This window comes from Chiloscyllium plagiosum, unplaced genomic scaffold (assembly GCF_037043375.1).
Source record: "Chiloscyllium plagiosum isolate Xiang-an unplaced genomic scaffold, Cpla_swu_hap1 HiC_scaffold_35, whole genome shotgun sequence".
In the NCBI taxonomy this organism is placed as follows: domain Eukaryota; kingdom Metazoa; phylum Chordata; class Chondrichthyes; order Orectolobiformes; family Hemiscylliidae; genus Chiloscyllium; species Chiloscyllium plagiosum.
Window position 1 is genome coordinate 31,507,934 of NW_028270173.1, and position 24,852 is coordinate 31,532,785.

The 24,852-nt window shown below is 46.1% G+C and overlaps 1 protein-coding gene across 1 annotated transcript in view; it reads left to right on the forward strand.

The window, feature by feature from the left end:
- Positions 1 to 24,852, forward strand: part of LOC148140610 (cytochrome P450 2K1-like) — a 36,672-nt gene that overhangs the window by 1,496 nt on the left and 10,324 nt on the right. Inside the window, exons 2-6 of the mRNA XM_087979468.1 lie at positions 1,438 to 1,600; positions 7,588 to 7,737; positions 9,482 to 9,642; positions 18,215 to 18,388; positions 24,700 to 24,841. Of these exons, the coding sequence (XP_087835594.1) occupies positions 1,438 to 1,600; positions 7,588 to 7,737; positions 9,482 to 9,642; positions 18,215 to 18,388; positions 24,700 to 24,841 (790 nt within the window). The remainder of the gene's footprint in view (positions 1 to 1,437; positions 1,601 to 7,587; positions 7,738 to 9,481; positions 9,643 to 18,214; positions 18,389 to 24,699; positions 24,842 to 24,852) is intronic.

Genomic DNA, 24,852 nt, shown 5'->3' on the forward strand with positions numbered 1-24,852 from the left:
GGTGGGGCTGGGAGCTCCCGGGGGACAGGGGCATTGACATTGTGTGGGTCAGCCTGCAGGCCTCATTCTGCATCAGGAGAGCTGGAGTCTCCAGACAGTCGAGGAGGTCCTGGCGAGCAGTGAGGAAGGCCCCCTGAGGGACTAGTGAGAGCGATGGGGCCTCTGGGAACGCCAGGCGAAGGCTGAAACCAGCACAAGGTGAGGGCTCAGGAGAGGCTCAATGAGGAGGACTGGGATAACAAGAAACACAAGGAAAGGAGGATTCAGATTCACTTTTCAGGGGGATTAGAATAAGGAGATAACACTACAGAGGAAAACACAAGATAAACAGAGAATTGGAAGAGACAGCCAGCACAAGAGCAAAAGCGTACCTCACACCAGGTTCCAGTCCAACAGGTTTATCTGAGGTCACAAACTTTCAAAGCATTGATCCTTCATCAGGTGAAGGGGCAGCGCTGTGAAAGCTTGTGATTTCAAAACAACCTGTTAGACTATAACCTGGTGTCATGTGACTTCTGACTTTGTTCACCCCAGTCCAACACCGGCACCTCCACATCATCGAGTAAAAGCAAATGATAAGATATCACTTCCATTTAGCGTGAGGGGGATTGCAGTAAACTACTGTCACTGTGTCTGTCTGTGAATGCAAGATCAGTGAGGTGCTGGTGTAGAAAGCCATGTGAGAATATGGTCTCATGGTAATGTGGGGCAACTGAATCTAAAATCATGACTGGGTATCAAATATTTGTGGATTGCAGGGAAAGACAAGGAGGGAATGGAGGAGGAATGGAGAAGGTTATGTGGGTTTTTGTCATCGAGTCATACAGCACGGATGTAGACCCTTCAGTCTAACCAGTCCATGCTGACCATAATCCCAAAGTAATCTAGTCCCACCTGCCTGTTCCCGGCCCATCTCCCTCCAAACGTTTCCTATTCATTCACTTATCCAACTCCAAAGTGGAACAGCATCTGTTGGTTAGTCCCATTGAGCGTGGGGATAACTTATATTTTTAAAGACTTGCTGTCCAATCGATCTGATAACATTTCCTCCTCAAAGTCACTTATAATTATTTTCACAATGTTGCCAGTGTTTGATTTACATAAATTTTGTTCCCATTTGCTATCGGCGAGGGATCACAGCCAAAATATCAGATTCGCTGGTCGGGCATTTTTTTAAAAACAGACTAATTTCAATCCGTTTACATGGATTGTAGCGGCAAATGGAATGGATTTGTGGTTTTCAGGGGGTCAAGCAGGTGGAATGCAAATTGTGGGTCACTTTGCTGGAATCGACAACAGAACAGATGTGACCCTGGACCGGATTGGGGAGCTCGGATTTAAAGCTGAAGGAATTGTCCATTTTTCTCTCATCTGTTTTCTCCCTCTTACAGCTGACCAGGAATGAAACCTTAATGAAACAATTCTCTCTTTTTTTAGCTCGCAGAGAAATATGGAAATGTATTTTCAGTGGAGCTTGGGCCGCTGAAGGCAGTGGTGTTGACTGGTTATGACGCAGTGAAAGACGCTCTTGTGAATCACGCTGATCAATTCAGTGGGAGGCCACCCATCCCGATATTTGACGATTATTCATTCCGAACTGGTAACTTGACACTTCGTCTTTTTCTTCGGTGTCCTCCTCATTTCTCTCAACTTGATGCATCACAGGGATAGATTGTCGATTGTTGGAAAAACCCATCTGGTTCACTAATGTCCTTTTGCAAAGGAATCTGACCTACTTAACTGGTCTGGCGTACATGTGACTCCAGACCCACAACAACGTGGTTGACTCTTAACTCCATCTGGGCAATTCGGGATGGGTAATAAATGCTGGCCTGGCCGGTGACACCCGCATCCCGTGGATTAATAAAGAAAAAAAAATAAAAATAGGAGGAAATATTTTGGAACAGAGATCTGGCACAGTTCCCCTCTTGATTTGTTATTCTCCAAATTTCTCACCCTTGTTATGAAGATGTGGGTGTACTGTACCTTTAAGAGAGCTGAAAGCCAGCAGAACAATCTGACACAGCACCAAGTGTTCTGAACAAGGTATAATGTAACATTTGCTTGAACAACTCAGAGAGTCAAAGAGTCATAGAGATGTACAACATGGAAACAGACCTTTCGGTCCAACCCGTCCATGCCGACCAGATATCCCAACCCAATCTAGTCCCACCTGCCAGCACCAGGCCCATATCACTCCATACCCATCCAAGTTAGTCCTGCATACATTTTTCTCCTCTCATCTTAAACCTATGCCCTCTAGTTCTGGATTCCCCCAACCCAGGGAAAAGACCTTGTGTATTTACCCTATCCATGCCCCTCATGATTTCATAAAACTCTCTAAGGTCACCCCTCAGCCTCTAATGGTCCAAGGAAAACAGCCCCAGCCTATTCAGTCTCTCCCTGTAGCTCAAATCGTCCAACCCTGGCAACATTCTTGTAAATCTTTTCTGAACCTTTTCAAGTTTCACAACATCTTTCCTTCAGCAGGAACACCAATTGACCATGGTATCTTCCCTGCCAAGTAGGTATTGAACGCAGTATTCCAAAAGTGGCCTAACCAATGTCCTGTACAGCTGTAACATGACCTCCCGACTCCTAACCTCAGTTCTCCCAGTTTCTCTGTACTTGCGCTTCCCTCAGAATTGCATCCTTTAATTCATTTTGCATCTCCTTTATCATTATCGCTGTTCAGGATACGTCCCAATTTTGGTTTAATCTTCAAATATTTAAATTGTGCCCTGTCCATTTAAGTCTTAGTCATTGATATGTATCAAGAGACGCATTGGTCCCAGGACCAACCCTTGGACAACTCCCACTATCAACTTTCCTGCAATCAACTTTCCTGCAATCGCAGCAGTGTCTAATTTCCCACATGGTCAAACTCCACATTGTCATTGTCTCTTTTATTCCATGGGGCGTTACTCTGGCAACAAGCCTGCAGCATGACATTTTGTCCAATGTCTTTTGGAAGTCTCTGAATCCACATCAATTGCATTAAAGCAATCAGCCCTCCTATTAATTTTCCATGTTGCGTCTGTCTCTCACTGCCATTATTAACCTGACAATTGTCAAATTTGCCCCGTTTGTTGTGTGAGGGGAGTACTGTGGCTTCAGAAATGTGTGACATGATTGGATAGGTGTGCCACATTCTTGAAGAGACTGTCTAAGATGATTGGATAGGTGTGCCACATTCTTGAAGAGACTGTCTAAGATGATTGGATAGGTGTGCCACATTCTTGAAGAGACTGTCTTAGATGATTGGATAGGTGTGCCACATTCTTGAAGAGGGTGTCTGAGATAAGATGGTTAACCCATTTGCCCGTTTGCTCAGATGGTGTTGAAATAAGATGTTCCCCGGTATCTTTATGAAATATATATCTGCGACAAATATCAGATATCAGAAAGCTCAGCTCAGTTCCTGAATAGCAATGATCCGTTTGCTGTTTCTGAGATATCCCTGGGAACTTCATCCCTCCCGTATTGGTCTGAATCAGTAACAAGCCACTGCACTTTTTTTTTGTGCGTGTGTCCAGATGCAGCTCGTGTTTGACCACATGACGGCTCTGGAGCTGCGGATGGACTCACTGTGGAGCACCCGCGATGCTGAGGAGGTTGTGGATAGCACGTTTAGTGAACTGGTCACACCGCAGGTTAGAATTGCTGAGGGAGACAGTGAATGGGTGACCAAAAGGCAGAAAAAGAGTAGGAAGGCAGTGCAGGTGTCCCCTTCAGTCATCTTCCTCCGAAACAGGTATACTGTTTTGGATCCTGTTGGGGAGATGGCTCACCAGGGGAGGGCAGCAATGGCCAGGATCATGGCACCATGGTGGGCACTGCTGTTCAGAAGGGCGGGAAAAAGACTCGTAGGGCCATAGTCATCGGGGATTCTATTGCCAGGGAAGTAGGTAGGTGGTTCCGTGGCCGCAAACGACACTCCCAGGTGGTATGTTGCCTCCCAGGTGCTTGGGTCAGGGATGTCAGCGATCGGTTGCAGAGCATTCTGAAAGGGGAGGGTGGACAGCCAGTTGTCGTGGTGCATATTGGCACCAATGATACAAGTAGAAAGCGAGATGAGGTCCTGAAAGCAGAATTCAGGAAGCTCGGAGAGAAGTTAAAGTGGAGGACCTCAAAGGTAGTGATCTCAGGATTGCTACCAGTGCCACGTGCTCGCCAGGGTAGAAATGAAAGAATAGGCAGGATGAACATGTGGCTTGAGGGATGGTGTAGGGGGGAGGGGTTCAGATCTGTGGGACATTGGGACCTGTTCTGGGGAAGGTGGGACTATTACAAATTGGACCGTCTACACCTGAACCAGACTGGAACGAATGTCCTTGGGGGAGTTTTTGCTACTGCTGTTGGGGAGGGTTTAAACTAATGTGGCAAGGGGCTGGGAAGCTGAAGAGAAGACTAATAGACAGTAAGGTGGAAAATAGAGACTGTAAGGAACAGGATCATGAAGTTAGCATTACCAAGGGGAAGAGTAGGCAGAGGGCAGATGAATACAAAGGAACAGGTGTTCTAAGGTGCATATGCTTTAATGCAAGGAGTATAGTGGGTAAGGCAGATGGACTTAGGGCTTGGATTGGTGTCTGGGAGTATGACGTTATTGCGATCGCAGAGACTTGGTTGAAGGAAGGGCGTGATTGGCAACTGAATGTTCCAGGATAAAGATGCTTCAGACAGGACAGGGAGGGAAGTAAAAGGGGGAGGAAGGAGGAGTTGCATTGCTGGTCAGGGATGATATCACAGCTGTGCTAAAGGAGGACACTATGGAGGGCTTGAGCAGTGAGGCATTATGGGTTGAACTGAGAAATAAGAAGGGTGCAGTTACATTGTTGGGGCTGTCCTACAGGCCTCCCAGCAGTGAACGTGAGGTAGAAGAACAAATAGGTAAACAGGTTATGGAAAGATGTCGAGGCAATCGCGTAGTGGTGATGGGAGATTTTAATTTTCCAAATCTTAACTGGGATACACTCAGTGTCAGAGGTCAGGATGGGGCAGAACTTGTAAGGAGCATCCAGGAAAGTTTTCTAGAGCAGTATGTCAATAAACCAACAAGGGAAGGGGCCATATTGGACCTGGTGTTGGGGAATAAGCCAGGCCAGGTGATAGAAGTTGCAGTGGGGGACTTCTTTGGGAATAGTGACCACAATTGTGTAAGTTTTAGAATACTCGTAGACAAAGATGAGAGTGGTCCTAAGGGAAGAGTACTAAACTGGGCCAAGGCCAATTATATCAAAATTTGGCAGGAGCTGTAAAATGTAGATTAGGGACAGCTATTTGAAGAGAATCCACATTTGATTTGTGGGAGGCTTTCAAAGATAGGTTGAAGATAGTGAAGGATAGGCATGTCCCTTTGAAAACAAGTGATAGGAAAGGCAAGATTTGTGAACTGTGGATGACAGAGAAATTGTGCGACTAGCCAAGAGGAAAAGGGAAGCTGTCCAGACAGCTCAGAACAGAACATGTTTTGGAGGAATATCGGAGGGTAGGCCCAATATTAAATGAGGAATCAAGCGGGCTGAAAGGAGTCATGAAATAACTTTAGTGAGTAGAATTCGGGAGAATCCCAAGGCCTTTTGTTCATATATAAGAGGCAAGAGAGTAACTAGAGAAAGGGTTGGTCCACTAAAGGATAAGGAAGGAAGGTTGTGTGTCGAACCTGAGAAAATGGGTGAGATTCTCAGTGATTACTTTGCATCAGTGCTCACTGAGGTGAGGGTCATGATTAATGTTGAGATTAGAGGTAAGGAGTTTGTTTACTCTGGATCACCTTGACATAAGGAGGGAGGATGTGTTGGGTAGGCTAAAGGATATTAAGGTGGACAAATCCTCAGGACCAGATGGGATCTATCCCATGTTGCTAAGGGAGGTGAGAGAGGAAATAGCTGGGGCCCTGACAGATATCTTTGGACAGATATCTTCCTGAAGAAGGGCCTGTGCCCGAAACGTCGAATCTCCTGTTCCCTGGATGCTGCCTGACCTGCTGTGCTGTTCCAGCAATAAAGTTTCAACTTTGATCTCCAGCATCTGCAGACCTCACTTTCTCCTCAGATATCTTTGGAGCATTCTTAAACACAGGTGAAGTGCCGGAGGACTGGAGAATTGCTAATGTTGACCCCCTGTTCAAGAAGGTTAGTAGGGATATTCCAGGTAAGTACAGACCAATGAGCCTGATGTCAGTGCTGGGAAAGTTGTGAGAGAAGGTACTGAGGATTGGATCTATTTATATTTAGAAGAGAATGGGCTTATCAGTGAGAGGCAATATGGTTTTGTGTGGGGGAGATCTGTTACCAACTTAACTGAGTTTGAGGAAGTGACCAAGTTGACAGATGAAGGAAGGGCTGTAGATGTCAGACACATAGACTTTAGTAAGGTGTTTGATAAGGTTCCCCATGGTAAACTAATGGAGAAAGTGAAGTCACATGGTGTGCAGGGTGTTCTAGCTTGGTGGATAAAGAACTGGTTGAACAACAGGAGACAGAGAGTAGTAGTCGATGAAGTTTCTCAAAATGGAGAAAGGGATCAGTGGTGTTCCACGGGGATCAGTGCTGGGGCCACTGTTGTTTGTGATATACATAAATGATCTGGAAGAGGACATTGGTGGTCTGATCAGTAAGTTTGCAGATGACAGGAAGATTGGTGGAGTAGCAGAAAGCATAAAGGACTGCTAAAGCATACAGAAGAATATAGATAGACTGGAGTATTGGGCAGAGAAGTGGCAGATGGAGTTCAATCCAGGCAAATGTGAGGTGATACACTTTGGAAGATCTAATTCTAGAGCGAACTATACTGTAAATAGAGAGAGATCTGGGAGCTCAGGTCCATTGTACCCTGAAGGTGGCTACACAAGTGGATAGAATGGTCAAGCAGACATATGGTATGCTTGCCTTCATCGGACGGGGTATTGAGTATAAGAGCTGGCAAGTCATGTTAAAATTGTACAAGACTTTGGTTCAGCTGCATTTGGAATACGGTGTACAGTTCTGGTCGCCACATTACCAAAAGGATGTGGACGCTTTGGAGAGAGTGCAGAGAAGGTTTACGAGGATGTTGCCTGGGATGGAAGGTGTTAGCTGTGAAGAAAGGTTGAGTAGATTAGGATTGCTTTCATTAGAATAAAGGAGATTGAGGGGGGACCTGATTGAGGTCTACAAAATCATGAAGGATATAGACAGGGTGGATAGAGATAAGCTTTTTCCCAGGGTGAAGGATTCAATAATGAGAGAACTGACAGACACTGAAATTGGGTGGGTTATTGGTTAAAATTAAATCAGGGGGAGGATGAGATTTGGTTCTGTGTCTCTCATTACCATGGAGAATGCAGAGCCTGGGAGGGTGGTGGAAGCAGGGTCAACAGGAACATCCAAACGGAATAGGCCAGACACTGAGAATGACAAGTGAGAGGTTAGACTAATGGGCTCACTCCCCCAAAGAGCACTCATGGATACAATAACCTTCCTCTTGGTTGTAGAGTGGTGTGATTCTCAGGAAAGGAAAGGGTGTTAGAAACCTGGGGTTTGGCAGCACTCACAGCAGAACCCGTGTACAATATTTGATCAGCTTTTCGTGTGTCACTTTCAGGTGTGATATTCAGTGACGGGAAGTTGTGGCGGGAGAACCGAAAGTTTGTGATCTCAGCTCTCCGAGGCTTTGGCATGGGCAAGAAATCCATTGAAGACAGGATCAGTGAAGAGGCCAGCTTTCTTGTCAATGTGTTTGAGAGTCACAAGGGTGAGTGCTTGGTAGGTCATGACATGCTGGGATTCATGGTTCCCTCGAAATTGACATCTACAGAAAAGATTTTCACTTGATTAAAAGTGAGTTTCCTTCAGTTGCATTAATACTGTTGGGGCAGTCAAATGTTAGCAGGCCCCAGAGACACTGGCCTTTGACGGACATTAATTACACTAAAGGTTATAGCAGTTCAAAACTGCATCATCAGCTTCATCACACCAAGGATGAGTAGTCCCTGTGTGATGTACTCCATTCACAAAGCCTTTCACCCCTATTGGACACTTTAAGTTAGGTTAGATTCGAAATATCCTTTGTCTGTTTTAGAGTCACAGAGTCATAGAGATGTTCAGCACAGAAACAGACCCTTCGGTCCAACTCGTCCGTGCTGACCAGATATCCCAACCTATTCTCGTGCCATTTTCCAGCATTTGGTCCATATCCCTCTAATCCCTTCCTATTCATATACCCATCCAGATGCCTTTTAAATGCTGTAATTGTACCAGCCTCCACCACTTCCTCTGACAGCTCAATCCATACATGCACCACCCTCTGTGAAAAGGGCACCCCTTAGGCAAGTTTTAAATCTTAACCCTCTCAGCTTGAACTTTTGCCTCCAGTATAGACTCCCTTATCCTGCACCCTATCTATGCCCCTCATGATTTTATAAGCCCCTATAAGGTCACCCCTCAGCGTCCAATGCTCCAGGGAAAACAGCCCCAGCCTATTCAGCCTAACCCTATACCTCAAACCCTCCAACCCTGGCAACATCCTTGTAGATCTTTTCTGAACCCTTTCAAGTCTCACAACATCCTTCCTAAAGGATGGAGACCAGAATTGAATGCAGTATTCCAAAGTGGCCTAACCAATGTCCTATACAGCCACAACATGACTTCCCAACTCCTGTACTCGATACTCTGACCAATAAAGGAAAGCATACCAAATGCCTTCTTCACTATCCTATCTACCTGTGACTCCACTTTCAAGGAACAATGAACCTACACTCCAAGGTCTCTTTGTTCAGCAACACTCTCCAGGACCTCACCAATAAGTGTACAAGTACTGCCCTAATTTGAATTTCCAAAATGAAGCACCTCACCTTTAACTAATTTAAAATCCATCTGCCACTCCTCGGCCCATCTGATCAAGGTCCTGTTGTACTCTGAGGTAGCCTTCTTCACTGTCCACTACACCTTCAATTTTGCTGTCATCTGTGCACTTACTAACCATACCTCCTATGTTTAACAAAGCAGGAAAGGAGGGGAACTGGTCAAGGTAATTACATTCCTGGCCAGAAGTTCTTTGTCAAAATAATTTGGTCACACAACATTTGTTTTTAATGATTCATAAAGAGTATTGATTTATGAACATTACCACAGTGGGAATTGTCCAGGAAGTTTAAAGATTTGATGAGCAATTGTTGTGCTCCCCAGTACCATTTGATGGACCCTCAGTGCAGTCACCTTGGTGAAAGAGAATCTAAGATTTTGGAACAATCAAAAGTAGCAGCTTTGGAGCCGATTTGAACTGAAATCACCCTAATCCTGACCCTCGATTCACATAAAATGCTGGCTCCCAGCACAAAGTGTGTACAATATGTCGTGAGGGATTCCATCACAGATAGAATCTTGTATCAGCAAACTGCATCTTATCCAACTTGAGCTTTTTAAAAGACAACAATACTGGAAGTGTTTGTGGTATTTCCAGCTTCAGTTTTTCTCTGAAATACTATGTTTGTTCACAGGTCAGCCTTTTGAAACAGCACGGATATTGAATTCGGCCGTGAGCAATATTATCTGTTCCATTCTATTTGGAGATCGCTTTGATTATGACGACAAAATATTTAACTCCCTCATAAACATGAACAATGAGATGACAACATTGACTGGAACAGCTTCAATACAAGTAATTATCTTTCCATATTACTGTACTTGGGATGATTATTTGCAATTTGGTGTGCATAATAATCCCCTCATCACTCCAATGCCAAACAATGACCATCTCCAGTAAGACTCCCACAGCTACCTGGATTACATCTCTTCCCACCCTACCTCTGTTGCTCCCGATGCGGTCTCCTTTACATTGGGGAGACTGGACGCCTTCTCACAGAGCGCTTTAGGGAACATCTCCGAGACTCCCGCAACAATCAACCACACCGCCCTGTGGCCCAATATTTCAACTCCCCCTCCCACTTTGGTGAGAACATGCAGGTCCTGGGTCTTCTCCACCACCACTCCCTCACCACCCGCCTGGATGAGGAAGAACGCCTCATCTTCCGTCTCGGAACACTTCAACCCCAGGGCATCAATGTGCACTTCACCAGTTTCCTCATTTCCCTTCCCCTCACCTCACCCCAGTTCCAACCTTCCAGCTCAGCACCATCCCCATGACCTGTCCTACCTTCCTTCCCATTTATCCACTCCAACCTCCTCTCTGACCTTCATCCCCACCTCCATCTACCTATTGCACTCTTGGTTACCTTCTCCCCAGCTCCACCCCCCCCCAATTTATCTCTCCACCCAGGAGGCTCCCTGCCTTAATTCCCGATGAAGGGCTTTTGCCTGAAACGTCGATTGACCTGCTCCTTGAATGCTGCCTAACCTGCTGTGCTTTTCCAGCACCACTCTAATCTAGACTCTGATCTCCAGCATCTGCAGTCCTCACTGTTGCCATCTCCAATAAGAGACAATCTAACCACTGTCCCTTGGCATTCAGTGTTGCCATCACTGAATCCCCACTGTCAAACATCCTTGGGTTCACCATTGATCAGAAACTTAACTGGGCTTGCTACATAAGCACAATGGCTACAAGAGCAGGTCAGAGACTGGGAACAGTGCGATGAGGAACTCACCTCCTGACTCCCCAAAGCCTATCCACCATCTACAAGGCACAAGTCAGGAGTGTGATGGAATACTCCCCACTTGCCTGGATGGGGGCAGCTCCAATGACACTCAAGAAGCTTGACACCACCCACGACTCAGCAGCCCCCGCTTGATTGGCAGCACATCCACAAAACTCCACTCCATCTACCTCCGACGCTCAGTAGCAGGAGTGTGTACCATCTACAGGATGCACTGCAGAAATTCACCAAAGATCGTCAGACAGAACCTTCCAAACCCCCAACCACTTCCATTTAGAAGCACAAGGACAGCAGATACATGGGAACACCACCTCCTGCAAGTTCCCCTCCAAGCCACTCACCATCCTGACTTGTTCCTTCACTGTCGCTGGGCCAAAACCCTGGAATTCCCTCCCTAATGGTATTGTGGGTCTGCCTACAGCAGGTGGACTGCAACGGTTCAAGAAGGCAGCTCACCCCCCACCTTCTCAAGGGGGCAACTAGGGACAGGCAATAAATGCTAGGCCCCTGAGTGAATAGAAAAACCTGAGCTATTACAGGTGCAGAGTGTTTTTAACATTATGTTTCAGTCAATTATATTAACATGTGAAGGTCCCTGACATGGAATAAATTCACATGTAAATGCTGAAAAAGTAAGATTTATGTAAATCATTTTACATAATTGTTACTTGACTATGACGTCAATGAGAGAGAAGACACCAGTCTAGAATGACGATGTGAACAGAGAGGTCTTAGATACTACACTAGAGAGGTGTTTCAGAGATCCAGTGTGCAGATATAAAGAAAGGAGTGTTACAGTACATAAGGAGTTGAAAACCCTCAATAGAGATGGGGTGGATGCAGCCACGGGGAGAGTGTTATATACAGGCCTCTCACAGCCACAACTGCTTCTGACTGGCAGCTGAAAGCGCAGGACACTATGTTGGTTTAAAGCACATGGTGGCAGTGAGGGATAAAGTCCCCAGAGACAGGGTCTGGTGCTAGGAGAGGGTGCTGGGCACACAACAACATAAAAAGGGAAGACGGAACGATGTTGTGAAGCTTGAAAGGGTTCAGAAAAGATTTGCAAAGACATTGCCAGGGTTGGAGGATTTGAGCTATAGGGAGAGGCTGAATAGGCTGGGGTGGTTTTCCCTGAAGCATCGGAGGCTGAGGGGTGACCTTATAGAGGTTTATAAAATCATGAGGGGCATGGATAGGGCAAATAGACAAGGTCTTTTCCCTGGGGTGGGGGAGTCCAGAACTAGAGGGCATAGGTTTAGGGTGAGAGGGGAAAGATATAAAAGGGACCTAAGGGGCAACGTTTTCAGACAGAGGGTGATGTGTGTGTGGAATTACCAGTGCAAGAAGGACGGATTGCACCAAAATTGGAAGGGGACTAATATACTGGCAGGGAGATTTGCTAGAGCTGCTCAGGAGAATTTAACCGAGTAAGGTGCTGGGGTGGGACCCAGGGAGATAGTGAGGAAAGAGATCAATCTGAGACTGGGACAGTTGAGAACAGAAGCGAGTCAAACAGTCAGGGCAGGCAGGGACAAGGAAGGACTAATACATTAAACTGCATTTATTTCAATGCAAGGGGCCTAACAGGGAAGGCAGATGAACTCAGGGCGTTGTTAGGAACATGGGACTGGGATATCATGGCAATTACAGAAACATGGCTCAGAGTTGGGCAGGACTGGCAGCTCAGTGTTCCAGGATACAAATGCTACAGGTAGGATAGAAAGGGAGGCAAGAGAGGAGGGGGAGTGATGTCTTTGACAAGGGATAGCATTGCAGCTGTACTGAGGGAGGATATTCACGGAAATACATCCAGGGAAGTTATTTTCACGGAACTGAGAAATAAGAAAGGGATGATCACCTTATTGGGATTGTATAATAGACCCCCTGATAGTCAGAGGGAAGTTGAGAAACAAACTTGTAAGGTGATGTCAGCTATCTGTAAGAATAATAGGGTGGTTATAGTAGGGGATTTTAACTTTCCAAACATAGACTGGGACTGCCATAGTGTTAAGGGTTTAGATGGAGAGGAATTTGTGAAGTGTGTCCAACAAAATAAAGCAGGACAGGTGACTGAGTGCAGTGGGGGAGCACTTTGGGTCCAGAATATTTTAATTCTATTAGATTTAAAATAGTGATGGAAAAGGATAGACCAAATCTAAACGTTGAAGTTCGAAATTGGAGAAATGTCAATTTTGACGGTATTAGGCAAAAAAGCTGATTGGGGGCAACTGTTCGCAGGTAAAGTGATGGCTGGAAAATGGGAAGCCTTCAGAAATGAGATAACAAGAATCCAGAGAAAGTATATTCCTGTCAGGGTGAAAGGGAAGGCTGGTAGGAATAGGGAATGTTGGATGACTAAAGAAATTGAGGATTTGGTAAAGAAACAGAAGGAAGCATATGTCAGGTATAGACAGGATCGATCGAGTGAATCCTTAGAAGAGTCTAAAGGCAGTAGGAGTTTACTTAAGAGGGAAATCAGGAGGGCAAAAAGGGGAGATGAGATAGCTTCGGCAAATAGAATTAAGGAGAATTTAGAAAGTTTTTACAAATACATTAAGTACAAAAGGGTAACGAGAGAGAGAATAGGGCCCCTAAATGATCAGCAAGGCAGCCTTTGTGTGGAGCCAGAGAAAATGGGGGAGATACTAAACGAGTATTTTCCATCAGTATTTACTGTGGCAAAGGACATGGGAGATACATAATGTAGGGAACGAGATGGTGACATCTTGCAAAATGTCCAGATTACAGAGAAGGGAGTGCTGGATGTCTTGAAACGGTTAAAGGTGGATAAATCCCCAGGACCCTGGAACTCTGTGGGAAGCTGGGGAGGTGATTGATGAGCCTCTCGCTGAGATATTTGTAGCATCGATAGACCCAGGTGAGGTGCCGGTAAACTGGAGGTTGGCTAGTGGTGCCACTGTCTAAGAAGGGTGGTAAGGACGAGCCAGGGAACTATAGACCACTGAGCCTGGCGTCAGTGGTGGGCAAGTTGTTGGAGGGAATCCTGAGGGACAGGATGTACATGTATTTGGAAAGGCAAAGACTGTCAACATGGCTTTATGCGTGGGAAATCATGTCTCACAAACTTGAAGAAGTAACAAAGAGGATTGATGAGGGCAGAGCAGTAGATGTGATCCATATGGACTTCAGTAAGGCATTCAACAAGGTTTACCATGGGAGACTGATTAGCAAGGTTAGATCTCATGGAATACAGGAACTGGCTCAAAGGTAGAAGAAAGGGTGGTGGTGGAGAGTTGTTTTTCAGAATGGAGGCCTGTGACCAGTGGAGTGCCACAAGGATCGGTCATGGGTCCTCTACTTTTTGTCATTTACATCAATGATTTGGATGCGAGCATAAGAGGACAGTTAGTAAGTTTGCAAATGACACCAATATTGGAGGTGTAGTGGTCAACGAAGAAGGTTACCTCAGATTACAACAGGACCTTGATCAGATGGGCCAATGAGCTAAGAAGTGGCAGATGGAGTTTAATTCAGATAAATGTAATGTGCTGCATTTTGGGAAAGCAAATCTTAACAGGACTTATACACTTAATGGTAAGGTCCCAGGGAGTGTTGCTGAGCAAAGAGACCTTGGAGTGCAGGTTCATAGCTCCTTGAAAGTGAGGTTTCAGGTAGGTAGGATAGTGAAGAAGGCGTTTGGTGTGCTTTCCTTTATTGAGTACTCTGGGAGGTCATGTTGCGGCTGTACAGGACATTGGTTAGGCCACTGTTCGAGTATTACGTGCAATTTTGGTCTCCTTCCTATTGGAAGAATGTTGTGAAACTTGAAAGCATTCAGAGAAGATTTACAAGGATGTTGCCAGGGTTGGAGGATTTGAGCGATGGGGAGAGGCTGAAAAGGCTGGGGCTGTTTTCCCTGGAGCGTCGGAGGCTGAGGGGTGACCTTATAGAGGTTTAGAGAATTATGATGGACATGGGTAGGATAAATAGGCAAAGTCTTTTCCCTGGGGTGGGTGAGTCAAGAATTAGAGAGCATAGGTTTAGGGTGAGAGGGGAAAGATATAAAAGAGACCCAAGGGGCAACCTTTTCACGCAGAGGGTGGTACATATATGGAAAGAGCTGCCAGAGGATGTGATGGAGGCTGGTACAATTGCAAAATTTAAGAGGCATTTGGATGGGTATATGAATAGAAGGGTGTGGAGGGATATGAGCCGGGTGCTGACAGGTGAGATTAGATTGGGTTGGGATATCTGATCGGCATGGAGGGGTTGGACTGAAGGGTCTGTTTCTGTGCTGTACAGCTCTATGACTCTATGAGTCTAAGTGGGACTAGATTAGACAATGGACAATAGACAATAGGTGCAGGAGTAGGCCATTCTGCCCTTCGAGCCTGCACCACCATTCAATATGATCATGGCTGATCATCCTTAATCAGTATCCTGTTCCTGCCTTATCTCCATAACCCTTGATTCCACTATCCTTGAGAGCTCTATCCAACTCTTTCTTAAATGAATCCAGAGACTGGGCCTCCACTGCCCTCTGGGGCAGAGCATTCCACACAGCCACCACTCTCTGGGTGAAGAAGTTTCTCCTCATCTCTGTCCTAAATGGTCTACCCTGTATTTTTAAGCTGTGTCCTCTGGTTCGGCACTCACCCATCAGCGGAAATATGTTTCCTCCTGCCAGAGTGTCCAATCCTTTCATAATCTTATACATCTCAATCAGATCCCCTCTCAGCCTTCTAAACTCAAGGATATACAAGCCCAGTCACTCCAGTCTTTCAGCGTAAGGTAGTCCCGCCGTTCCAGGAATTGACCTTGTGAACCTACGCTGCACTCCCTCAATAGCCAGAATGTCTTTCCTCAAATTTGGAGACCAGAACTGCACACAATACTCCAGGTGTGGTCTCACCAGGGCCCTGTACAGCTGCAGAAGAACCTCTTTGCTTCTATACTCAATCCCTCTTGTTATGATGGCCAGCATGCTATTAGCCTTCTTCACTACCTGCTGTACCTGCATGCTTACCTTCATTGACTGGTGTACCAGAACACCCTGATCTCATTGTACTGCCCCTTTACCTAAATTGATTCCATTTAGGTTGTAGTCTGCCTTCCTGTTCTTGCCACCAAAGTGGATAACCATACATTTATCCACATTAAACTGCATCTGCCATGCATCTGACCACTCACCTAACCTGTCCAGGTCACCCTGTAATCTCCTAGCATCCTCCTCACATTTCACCCTGCCACCCAGCTTAGTATCATCAGCAAATTTGCTAATGTTATTACTAATACCATCTTCTATATCATTAATATATATTGTAAAAAGCTGTGGTCCCTGCACTGATCCCTGCGGTACCCCACTGGTCACTGCCTGCAATTCTAAAATGGAGCCGTTTATCACTACTCTTTGTTTCCTATCCAAATACTAATCCAAGTTAGTACTTTGCCCCCAATACCGTGCGCCCTAATTTTGCTCACTAACCTCCTATGTGGGACTTTATCAAAAGCTTTCTGGAAGTCCAGGTACACTACATCTACTGGATCTCCCTCGTCCATCTTCAGAGTTACATCCTCAAAAACTTCCAGAAGATTAGTCAAGCATGATTTCCCCTTCATAAATCCATGCTGACTCTGACCTATCCTGTTACTACTATCCAGATGTGTCGTAATTTCATCCTTTATAATAGACTCCAGCACCTTTCCCACCACTGAGGTCAGACTAACTGGTCTATAATTTCCTGCTTTCTCTCTCCCACCTTTCCTAAAAAGTGGTACAACATTAGCCACCCTCCAATTCGCAGGAACTGATCCCAAATCTATTGAACTCTGGAAAATAATCACCAATGCATCTGCGATTTCTCGAGCCACCTCCTTCAGTACCCTGGGATGTAGACCATTAGGCCCCGGGGACTTATCAACCTTCAGACCTAACAGTCTCTCCAACACCAATTCCTGGCAAATATAAATTCCCTTCAGTTCAGGTCCTTCAGCCAATGTTACCTCAGGGAGATTGCTTGTGTCTTCCCCAGTGAACACAGATCTGAAGTACCAATTCAATTCTTCTGCCATTTCTTTGTTCCCCGTAATATATTCCCCTGTTTCTGTCTTCAAAGGCCCAATTTTAGTCTTAACCATTTTTTGCCTTTCACATACCTAAAAAAACTTTTACTATCCTCCGTTACATTATTGGCCAGTTTACCTTCGTACCTCATTTTTTCTCTGCGTATTTCCTTCTTAGTAATCCTCTGTTGTTCTTTAAAAGCTTCCCAGTCCTCCGTTTTCCCACTCATCTTTGCTATGTTATACTTTTTCTCTTTTAACTTTATATGTTTCTTAACTTCCCTCGTCAGCCACGGCCACCCATGCCTCCTCCTGGGATCTTTCTTCCTTTTTAGAATGAACTGATCCTGCATCTTTTGCATTATACACAGAAATATCCGCCATTGTTCCTCCACGGTCATCCCTGCTAAGGGATTGCACCATTGAACTTTGGCCAGCTCCTTCCTCATAGCTCCATAGTTCCCTTTATTCAACTGAAATATTGTCACTTCCGATTGTACCCTCTCCCTCTCAAAATGCAGATTGAAGCTTATTGTATTATGGTCACTACTTCCCAATGGCTCCTTCACTTTGAGGTCCCTGATCAATTCTGGTTCGTTGCACAATACCAGATCCAGAATTGCCTTCTCCCTGGTAGGCTCCAGCACCAGCTGTTCCAAGAATCCATCTCTGAGGCACTCCACAAAGTCTCTTTCTTGAGGTCCAATACCATCCTGATTCTCCCAGTCTACCTGCATGTTGAAATCCCCCATAACAACTGTAGTAACATCTTTGCGACAGGCCAATTTCAGCTCCTGATTCAACTTACATCCGATATCCAGACTACTGTTTGGGGACCTGTAGATAACTCCCAAGAGGGTCTTTTTACCCTTAGAATTTCTCAGCTCTATCCATACTGACTCTACATCCCCTGATTCTAGGGCCCCCGTGCAAGGGACTGAATATCATCCCTTACCAACATGGCCACCCCACCCCACCCCCTCTGCCCGTCAGTCTGTCCTTACGATAGCATGTGTAGCCTTGAATATTCATTTCCCAGGCCCTGTCCACTTGAAGCCATGTCTCAGTTATCCCCACAATATTGTATCTGCCAATTTCCAAAAGAGCCTCAAGTTCATCCATTTTATTTCTAATGCTTCGTGCATTCATGTATAGTATTTTTAATTTGTTACTGCCCTCACCCTTCCCATCAACTCCTATTTCACTCAACCTTACAGCATGGTCCCTTTTTGAGTTTTCTGCCTCATTGGTACAGTTGTCTTTCTTGACTTCTCTTGTTCTAACTTTCCCTTCAATTTCCTTCTTAAACTTCCAGTTTGTCCCCTCCCCCCTGCTACTTAGTTTAAATGTAGCTGTGTTGCAGTAGCAAACCTGCCTGCCAGAATGCTGGTCCCTAACCTATTAAGGTGCAAACCGTCTCTCTTGTAGAATTTATAGTTTCTCCAGAAATTCCTGCTTTTGTTTCCGATTTCCAGCAGCTCTTTGTTTTATGTCACCATAAGTTACTTGGCCAACTCATCGACTACAGACGAACAGTCACTTATCAACTCAAGGCCTGAACTTATTGGTTATGTTCTTGTTCCAATCCAGCTGTACAATTCTTATCCATCTCTGGGATTTCTGATTCCGGCTCGCAGGAAGATGATTGAAACTCGAGATAAGATGATGGAAATCTTCGACAGTTTCTTCAAAGCGGCTGAAGAAACCTTGAGTGAGAACAGCATTCAGACCCTAAACGAGGCCTTAATTCTGAGGCATCAGCAGGTACAGTGACACACCTTTCCAGCAGTAAGGGGAATCTCCCCAGATTTCAGACTCCATACTGGGACTTTGTGGGTTTTGATGGAGGAAGATTCCGTGTTAAACATCTGTTAATATGTCACTCAGTGCTGCCCCTAGTTTCTGGATGGAACTACGAATCTGTAGCTTCAAGCGCTCACTGTATCTGATGATTTCTCTGATCGTAGTGCTCATGACATCATGTGGATGTTTGTGTCCAGGATGTAGCATTGGTTTCAGACATGGGATGTGAGTGACAGGGGCTGGGCCAGCATTTATTACCCAGAGGGCAGTGGGGTCACCCACATTGCTGTGGGTCTGGAGTCACATGTAGGCCAGACCAGGTAAGACTGTCAGATTTCCTTTCCTAAGGGTTATCAGTGAACCAGATGGATTATTTACAACAATCGACAGTTTGATACATGGTCACCATTAGACCAGCTATAAACTGCAGATTTTTATTCAAGTTTCACCATGTGCCATGGAGGGATTTGAACACATGTAGGGGCATGGGTACATTAGCCTGGCATAGCGATGATGATTCCAGTGACATTACGATTACACATCCCTGAAGGATGTATGAGTTTCAATCTCGCAATTTACAACGTGAGAGAGATGTCTTCTCAGAATATAATTGGTGAGGAGCTTCTACTTATTTTACACGTTATTTTCCCTGAATAACGTCCCTCAAATTACACCTGGATGTGTTGTTGAGTGCTTTGGAGCCGTCCTCTGCTCATGTTGTCTGGGATGTCAATCTCTTTGAGACAAATGAATTTAAACCTCACATCCATTAAGACCAGCCCTTCATCTCTGCTGTGCTGCCAGAGTGGATTGAAGTCTAATGGTGAACTTAGACAGGAGAGACAACTTTCCTTCAGAGAATTGTAGGGTGTTACAGGACAGAAGGAGGTCATTTGGCCCATCGAATCGATGGCTGCTCCCAGGTAGAGCTATCCCACTCCCCTATTCTTTCCCCACTGCCCTATCACTCATTTCCCTTCAAGTATTTATCCACCTCTTACAAATAAGACACAGACCGTAAGAGATAGGAGCAGAAATGGGCCTTTCAGCCCATCAAATCTGTTCTGTCATTCGGTGAGATGATGATAGCCTCAACTCCACTTGCCTGCCTTTACCCCGCAATCAACTCAGAGAAAGTGAGGCCTGCAGATCCCGGAGATCGGAGTCGAAGAGTGTGACACTGGGAAAGCACAGCAGGTCAGGCAGCATCCCAGGGGCAGGGGAATCGACGTTTCGAGCATGAGGGCACACATTCCTGATGAAGAGTTTATGCTCGAAACATTAACCCTCCTGCTCCTGGGATGCTGCCTGACCGGCTGTGCTTTTCCAGCACCACGTTTCTTTGACTCTTTACCCCATAACCCTTGGTTCTCTCACTGATTCAAAACCTTCCTATCTCAGTCTTTCATACGCTTAACGATCCAGCCTCAACAGCCCCCTGACCCTTCCTGTCCACTCATTATCGAGATGTTACTCTGAGTCTGTCTCCACCGCTGTCTTCAGAGTGGAAGCCCCATCACTTAATAGACGGTGCAGGTAAACAGACATTCCTTCCTGTCAGCTCTGCGGGGTCTCTTGGAAATCACCTGAAATCCCGAGTCCACTGACCTCCCACCCTCCCCCCAACACCAGTTTGACTTTACTCTTCCAAACAAAACCATTCATGCCTTTGAACAGTTCCATTCAGTTTCCCCTCAGCCTTCTTCATTCTGAGGGGAATAAACAAACCCCACCATGCTCTACCCCCCAGCTCCCACAGTCTCTCTGCCATCCCGGCTATTGGTACAACACTCAGGAATACATTTATTCGTCACGGAATATTCTGCCCCCACCGCACATCTCCAAGATCCTTCTCAAAGTGTAATGTCACAATGGATACAGTGCACCAGCTGAAGCTATGCCAGGCTTCCTTTCCCCCTATGTAGAGGTTTAAGGTCACTTCCTCACCCTTGTACTCCCTGACAATAAAGAGCCAAAGACTTTGTCTGATTCTTTTCTAAGGGGCCTCTTGATGGCTGTGCCAACTTCGGATATTATGCAAACCAACAGCTGCCTCCCAAAGTCTGACCCCAGGGTGAGTGGGATTTAATCATCACCAACCTCTCTCCCCGTGCCCCTCCCCCACCCTGCAAACCCCAGGAAGTGCCTTTGGAGACCGTGGGACATTTTGACACCATGGTAGGGCGTGCAGCTGAGTTGGGCTCCTCTCAGCTCAAGGCGAGGAGGTCGGAGGGCAGCGTTCCTGTCCACAGGAGCCTTTCTGAAGCCAAGGCCTAGCTGAAGGCCTCACCCCACCACCTCAGGTATCATACTCCTGGGAGGCCAGGACCTCCAAGTCTGTCCTTACCCTCCACCTTGGGACTCATGGGTGACAAATATCAGAATGGGATATTCTTTATGCTCAGGCACATCATGACCAATCAAAAGACTACTCTGAGCGATAGGGAGAGGGAAGGTGTCCCATCTCTGCTTTCAACTTCCCAATTCATTGTCTGCTAGCACTTCATTTTGTGTTTGAGTTCAAATCATAGATCAGGCCGTTTGACCCATCGAGTCGACATCAACCCTCCAAAGAGCATCCAACCCAGACCCATCCACCTATCCCTGCACTTCCCATGGCTAATCCACCTAGCCTGCACATCCATGGACACGACGGGGCAATTTAGCACTGCCAACCCACCCTAACCTGCACAACTTTGGACTGTGGGAGGAAACCGGAACACCCGAAGGAAAACCCGTTCAGACACGGGGAAGAATGAACAAACTCCGCATGGACAGTTGTCTGAAGGTGGGATCAAACCCGGCTCCCTGGCGCCGTGAGGCAAGTGGTGCTAACCACTGACCCACCGTGCCACCCTTTCAATAACTCTTCTTTCAATAACTCCCGAAGCCTGTTCTCTGTGAAGGAGCTGACAATATCCTGACAGTGATTTCTATCTTCATGGGATGGGGCCAGCTTTTTTGCTCATTTAGTTGGCAGTTAAGAGTCAACCACATAGCTCTGTGTTTGGAGTTATATGTAGACCAGACCAGGTAAGGATGGCCAATTTTCTTCCCGGAGGGACATGAATGAACCAGATTGGCTTCAACGACAGGAGGTTTACAATTGCCATTCGATTAGCTTTTAATTCCAGATTTTCATTCAATTCAGGTTTTGCAGTCTGCCACAGCAGGATTCCCCCAGCGTATTAGTTCGGAAGAAGGACCAGGACAGACATGAAACATTAACACTGTTTCCCCCTTCACAGATGGTGCCTGACCTGCTGAGTTTCTTCAGCACTTTCTGGTCTTCTCTCAGATTGACAGCATCCACAGTTATACCCCCAGAATACGAGCCTGGGGTTCTGAACCAGTAATCCCTGTGACATTCCCACAACATCACGACTTCACAATCGGGCTTTGAGAACAATCAGCCTACACTCAGCCCCTTCCGTTCTCCCATTCCCACAATCCTAAACCATCTCTTTCAAATCGTAGTGGGCATCACAGGGGGTAGAATCATCGAATCCGGACAGTGCAGATGGAAGCCATTTGGCCCATTGGGTCTGAGCTATCCCTCCGAACAGCATCCTACCCTTCCCTGTAACCCTGCATTTCCTGTGGCCAATCCACTGAACCTGCACATCTTTGACTGTGGGAGGGAACCGGAATTACCAGCGAAAACCCACATCGACACGGGCAGAACGTGCAAACTCCACGCAGTCACCCAAGGAACCCAGCTCCCTGGTGCTGTGGGGAGGCAGTGGTAACCACTGTACTGCCTAGTTATTGCCCCTCCCAAATTGCCCAGAGGGCAGGAAAGAGTCAACCATCTTTCAGTCGCTAAAAGCAAATTACTGCAGATGCTGGAATCTGAAACCAAAAGAGAAAATGCTGGAAAATCTTATCAGGTCTGGCAGCATCTGTAAGGAGAGAAAAGAGCTGATGTTTTGAGTCAAAGCTTTGACAAAGGGTCAGTTAGACTCGAAACATCAGCTTTTTTCTCTCCTTACAGATGCTGCCAGACCTGCTGAGATTTTCCAGCATTTTCTCTTTTTTGTTATCTTTCAGTGGCTCTGCCTTCGTGTATAGGCGAGACTAGGTAAGAATCCAGATGTTCCCTTCCACATCGGAACCAGGTGGGCTTTCACAGCAAGGCCAGCTCTTTATTCCAGATTTTATTGAATTAAAATTTCACCATCAGCCACAGGTGGGATTTGAACCCATGTTCACAGAACATTGACCTGGGGTTAGCTGGATTCCCAGGCCAGTGACTTTACCCCTTGCACCGCTGTCTGTCTGTGGTGATGCAGTGACTATCTATGGTGAAGGCCTGAGTGTAACACTGGCAGTGCCCACCACTTTGATTGGCTGGCAGGTTCATCATTCCCACCCTGGGCTGAAATGGGCCTGAGGCTTCCCAAGTTAGCTCCTGATGGCAATGGAATAGCTCCTGATTGAAAGCCACCCACGTTTCCCATTGGTTTTCCACTCAGTATCTGTGGTCAATGTCGGTTCCCATCTGCTCTGTCTCCTTCTGCAATCAAATGGTTGACTCCATATTGTCTTTCCCTCATTCTTCATAGAAAAGTGTATCACTTCACTTGTGGGCGGCACGGTGGCACTGCTGCCTCACAGCGCCAGAGACCCGGGTTCAATTCCTGCCTCAGGCAACTGACTGTGTGGAGTTTGCACATTCTCCCCGTGTCTGCGTGGGTTTCCTCCGGGTGCTCTGGTTTCCTCCAACAGTCCAAAAGATGTGCAGGTCAGGTGAATTGGCCGTGCTAAATTGCCCGTAGTGTTAGGTAAGGGGTAAATGTATGGGTGGATTGTGGACTTGTTGGGCCAAAGGGCCTGTTTCCACACTGTAAGTAATCTCATCTAATCATTCACCATTCTTTCTGGTCACTTTCGTCTGTCCATTTTACCAATCCACTTTTGACGCCCTAAAGTTTGTTAATATCTTGTTCACTGCTGAATATATTGCTGACTTCTGTCAAGTGTACAAAAGTAGGAATGAATATAGTCTGCATACCCAAGTCTTACTCCTCAATATATTACCTTTCATGTCATTGAGATGTCCCAAAGCATTCTACAAAGAAGGATTGATTTTTAAAATGTGACGTTTGTTGTAACACAGGGGAAAGAGTTAATTAATTTGTGTACAGCAAGGCCCCACACTAATAACAGTGATAATGACCAGATCACTCTTTTGGTAGAAGTGTAAACATTGGCTAAGACACCAATGAAGAGCTTCTCTGTCCTTGTTAAATTAATAACATGATGTTTTACATGTACCCAGAGTCTTGGAGATGTACAGCATCGAAACAGATCCTTGGCTCCAACTCGTCCATGCTGATCAGATATCCTGAATTAATCAACTCCCATTTGCCAGCACTTGGCCCATATCCCCCTAAACCCTTCCTATTCATATGCCCATCCAGATGCCTTTTAAATGCTGTAATTGTACCAGCCTAAACCACTTTGTCTGGCAGCTCATTCCACACACGCACCACCCTCTGTGTGAAGAAGTTGCCCCTTCGGTCCCTTTTAAATCTTTCCCCTCTCTCCTTAAACCTGTGCCCTCTACTTTTGGACTCCCCACACTTGGAAAAAGACCTTGGCTTTTCACCATATCCATACCCCTCATGATGTTATAAACCTCGATGAGTTCACCTCTCAACCTCCGACGCTCCAGAGAAAACAGCCCCAGCCCATTCAGCCTCTCCCTGTAGCTGAAACCCTCCACCCTGGCAACATCCTTGTAAATCTTTTCTGAATCCTTTCAGGTTTCACCACATCCTTCCCTGAGCAGGGAGCCCAGAATTACACCTGTGTTTAATCAGTTAAATAGTTCATGTGAAAGGCAGCACCTCTGATAGTGCAGCACCCTCTCAGAACTGAGCTGAAATTTCAGCTGAGGTTGTGCACTCAGATTTGTGAAGTGTGGCCTGAAGTCATGAAATCCTGACTCTGAGCAAGACAGCCACTGCCCCCAATGACACAGACCCGTCCAGCAATATACACACTCAAATATTTCCCCCAAGAACGTGGGACCTTCTCCTTTATTCTGCCGTAGTTGTGGGTATGTTCGCCCCGAGCTGGGAAGTTGATTTGCTGACGTTCCGTTCCCTGTCTCGGTGACACCTTCAGTGCCTTGGAGCCTCCTGGGAAGTGCTGCTGGACTGTGTCGTCTGGAATGTATTTGGTTCCCTTCCTGCTGCGTCCGGTTGCACTAAGATATTTCTGTCAAGAATGTGGCAGCTTCTCCTTGATTCTATTTTGTCTTGAAGGAATCAAAAGGCCAAGCCTTGGAAATTCAGAAGAAGGACATGCTGATTACAATCATTGACCTGTTTGGTGCCGGCACAGAAACCACTTCCACCACCGTGTGCTGGGGACTCCTTCTCATGATGAAATATCCGGATATCCAGAGTAAGGGAATC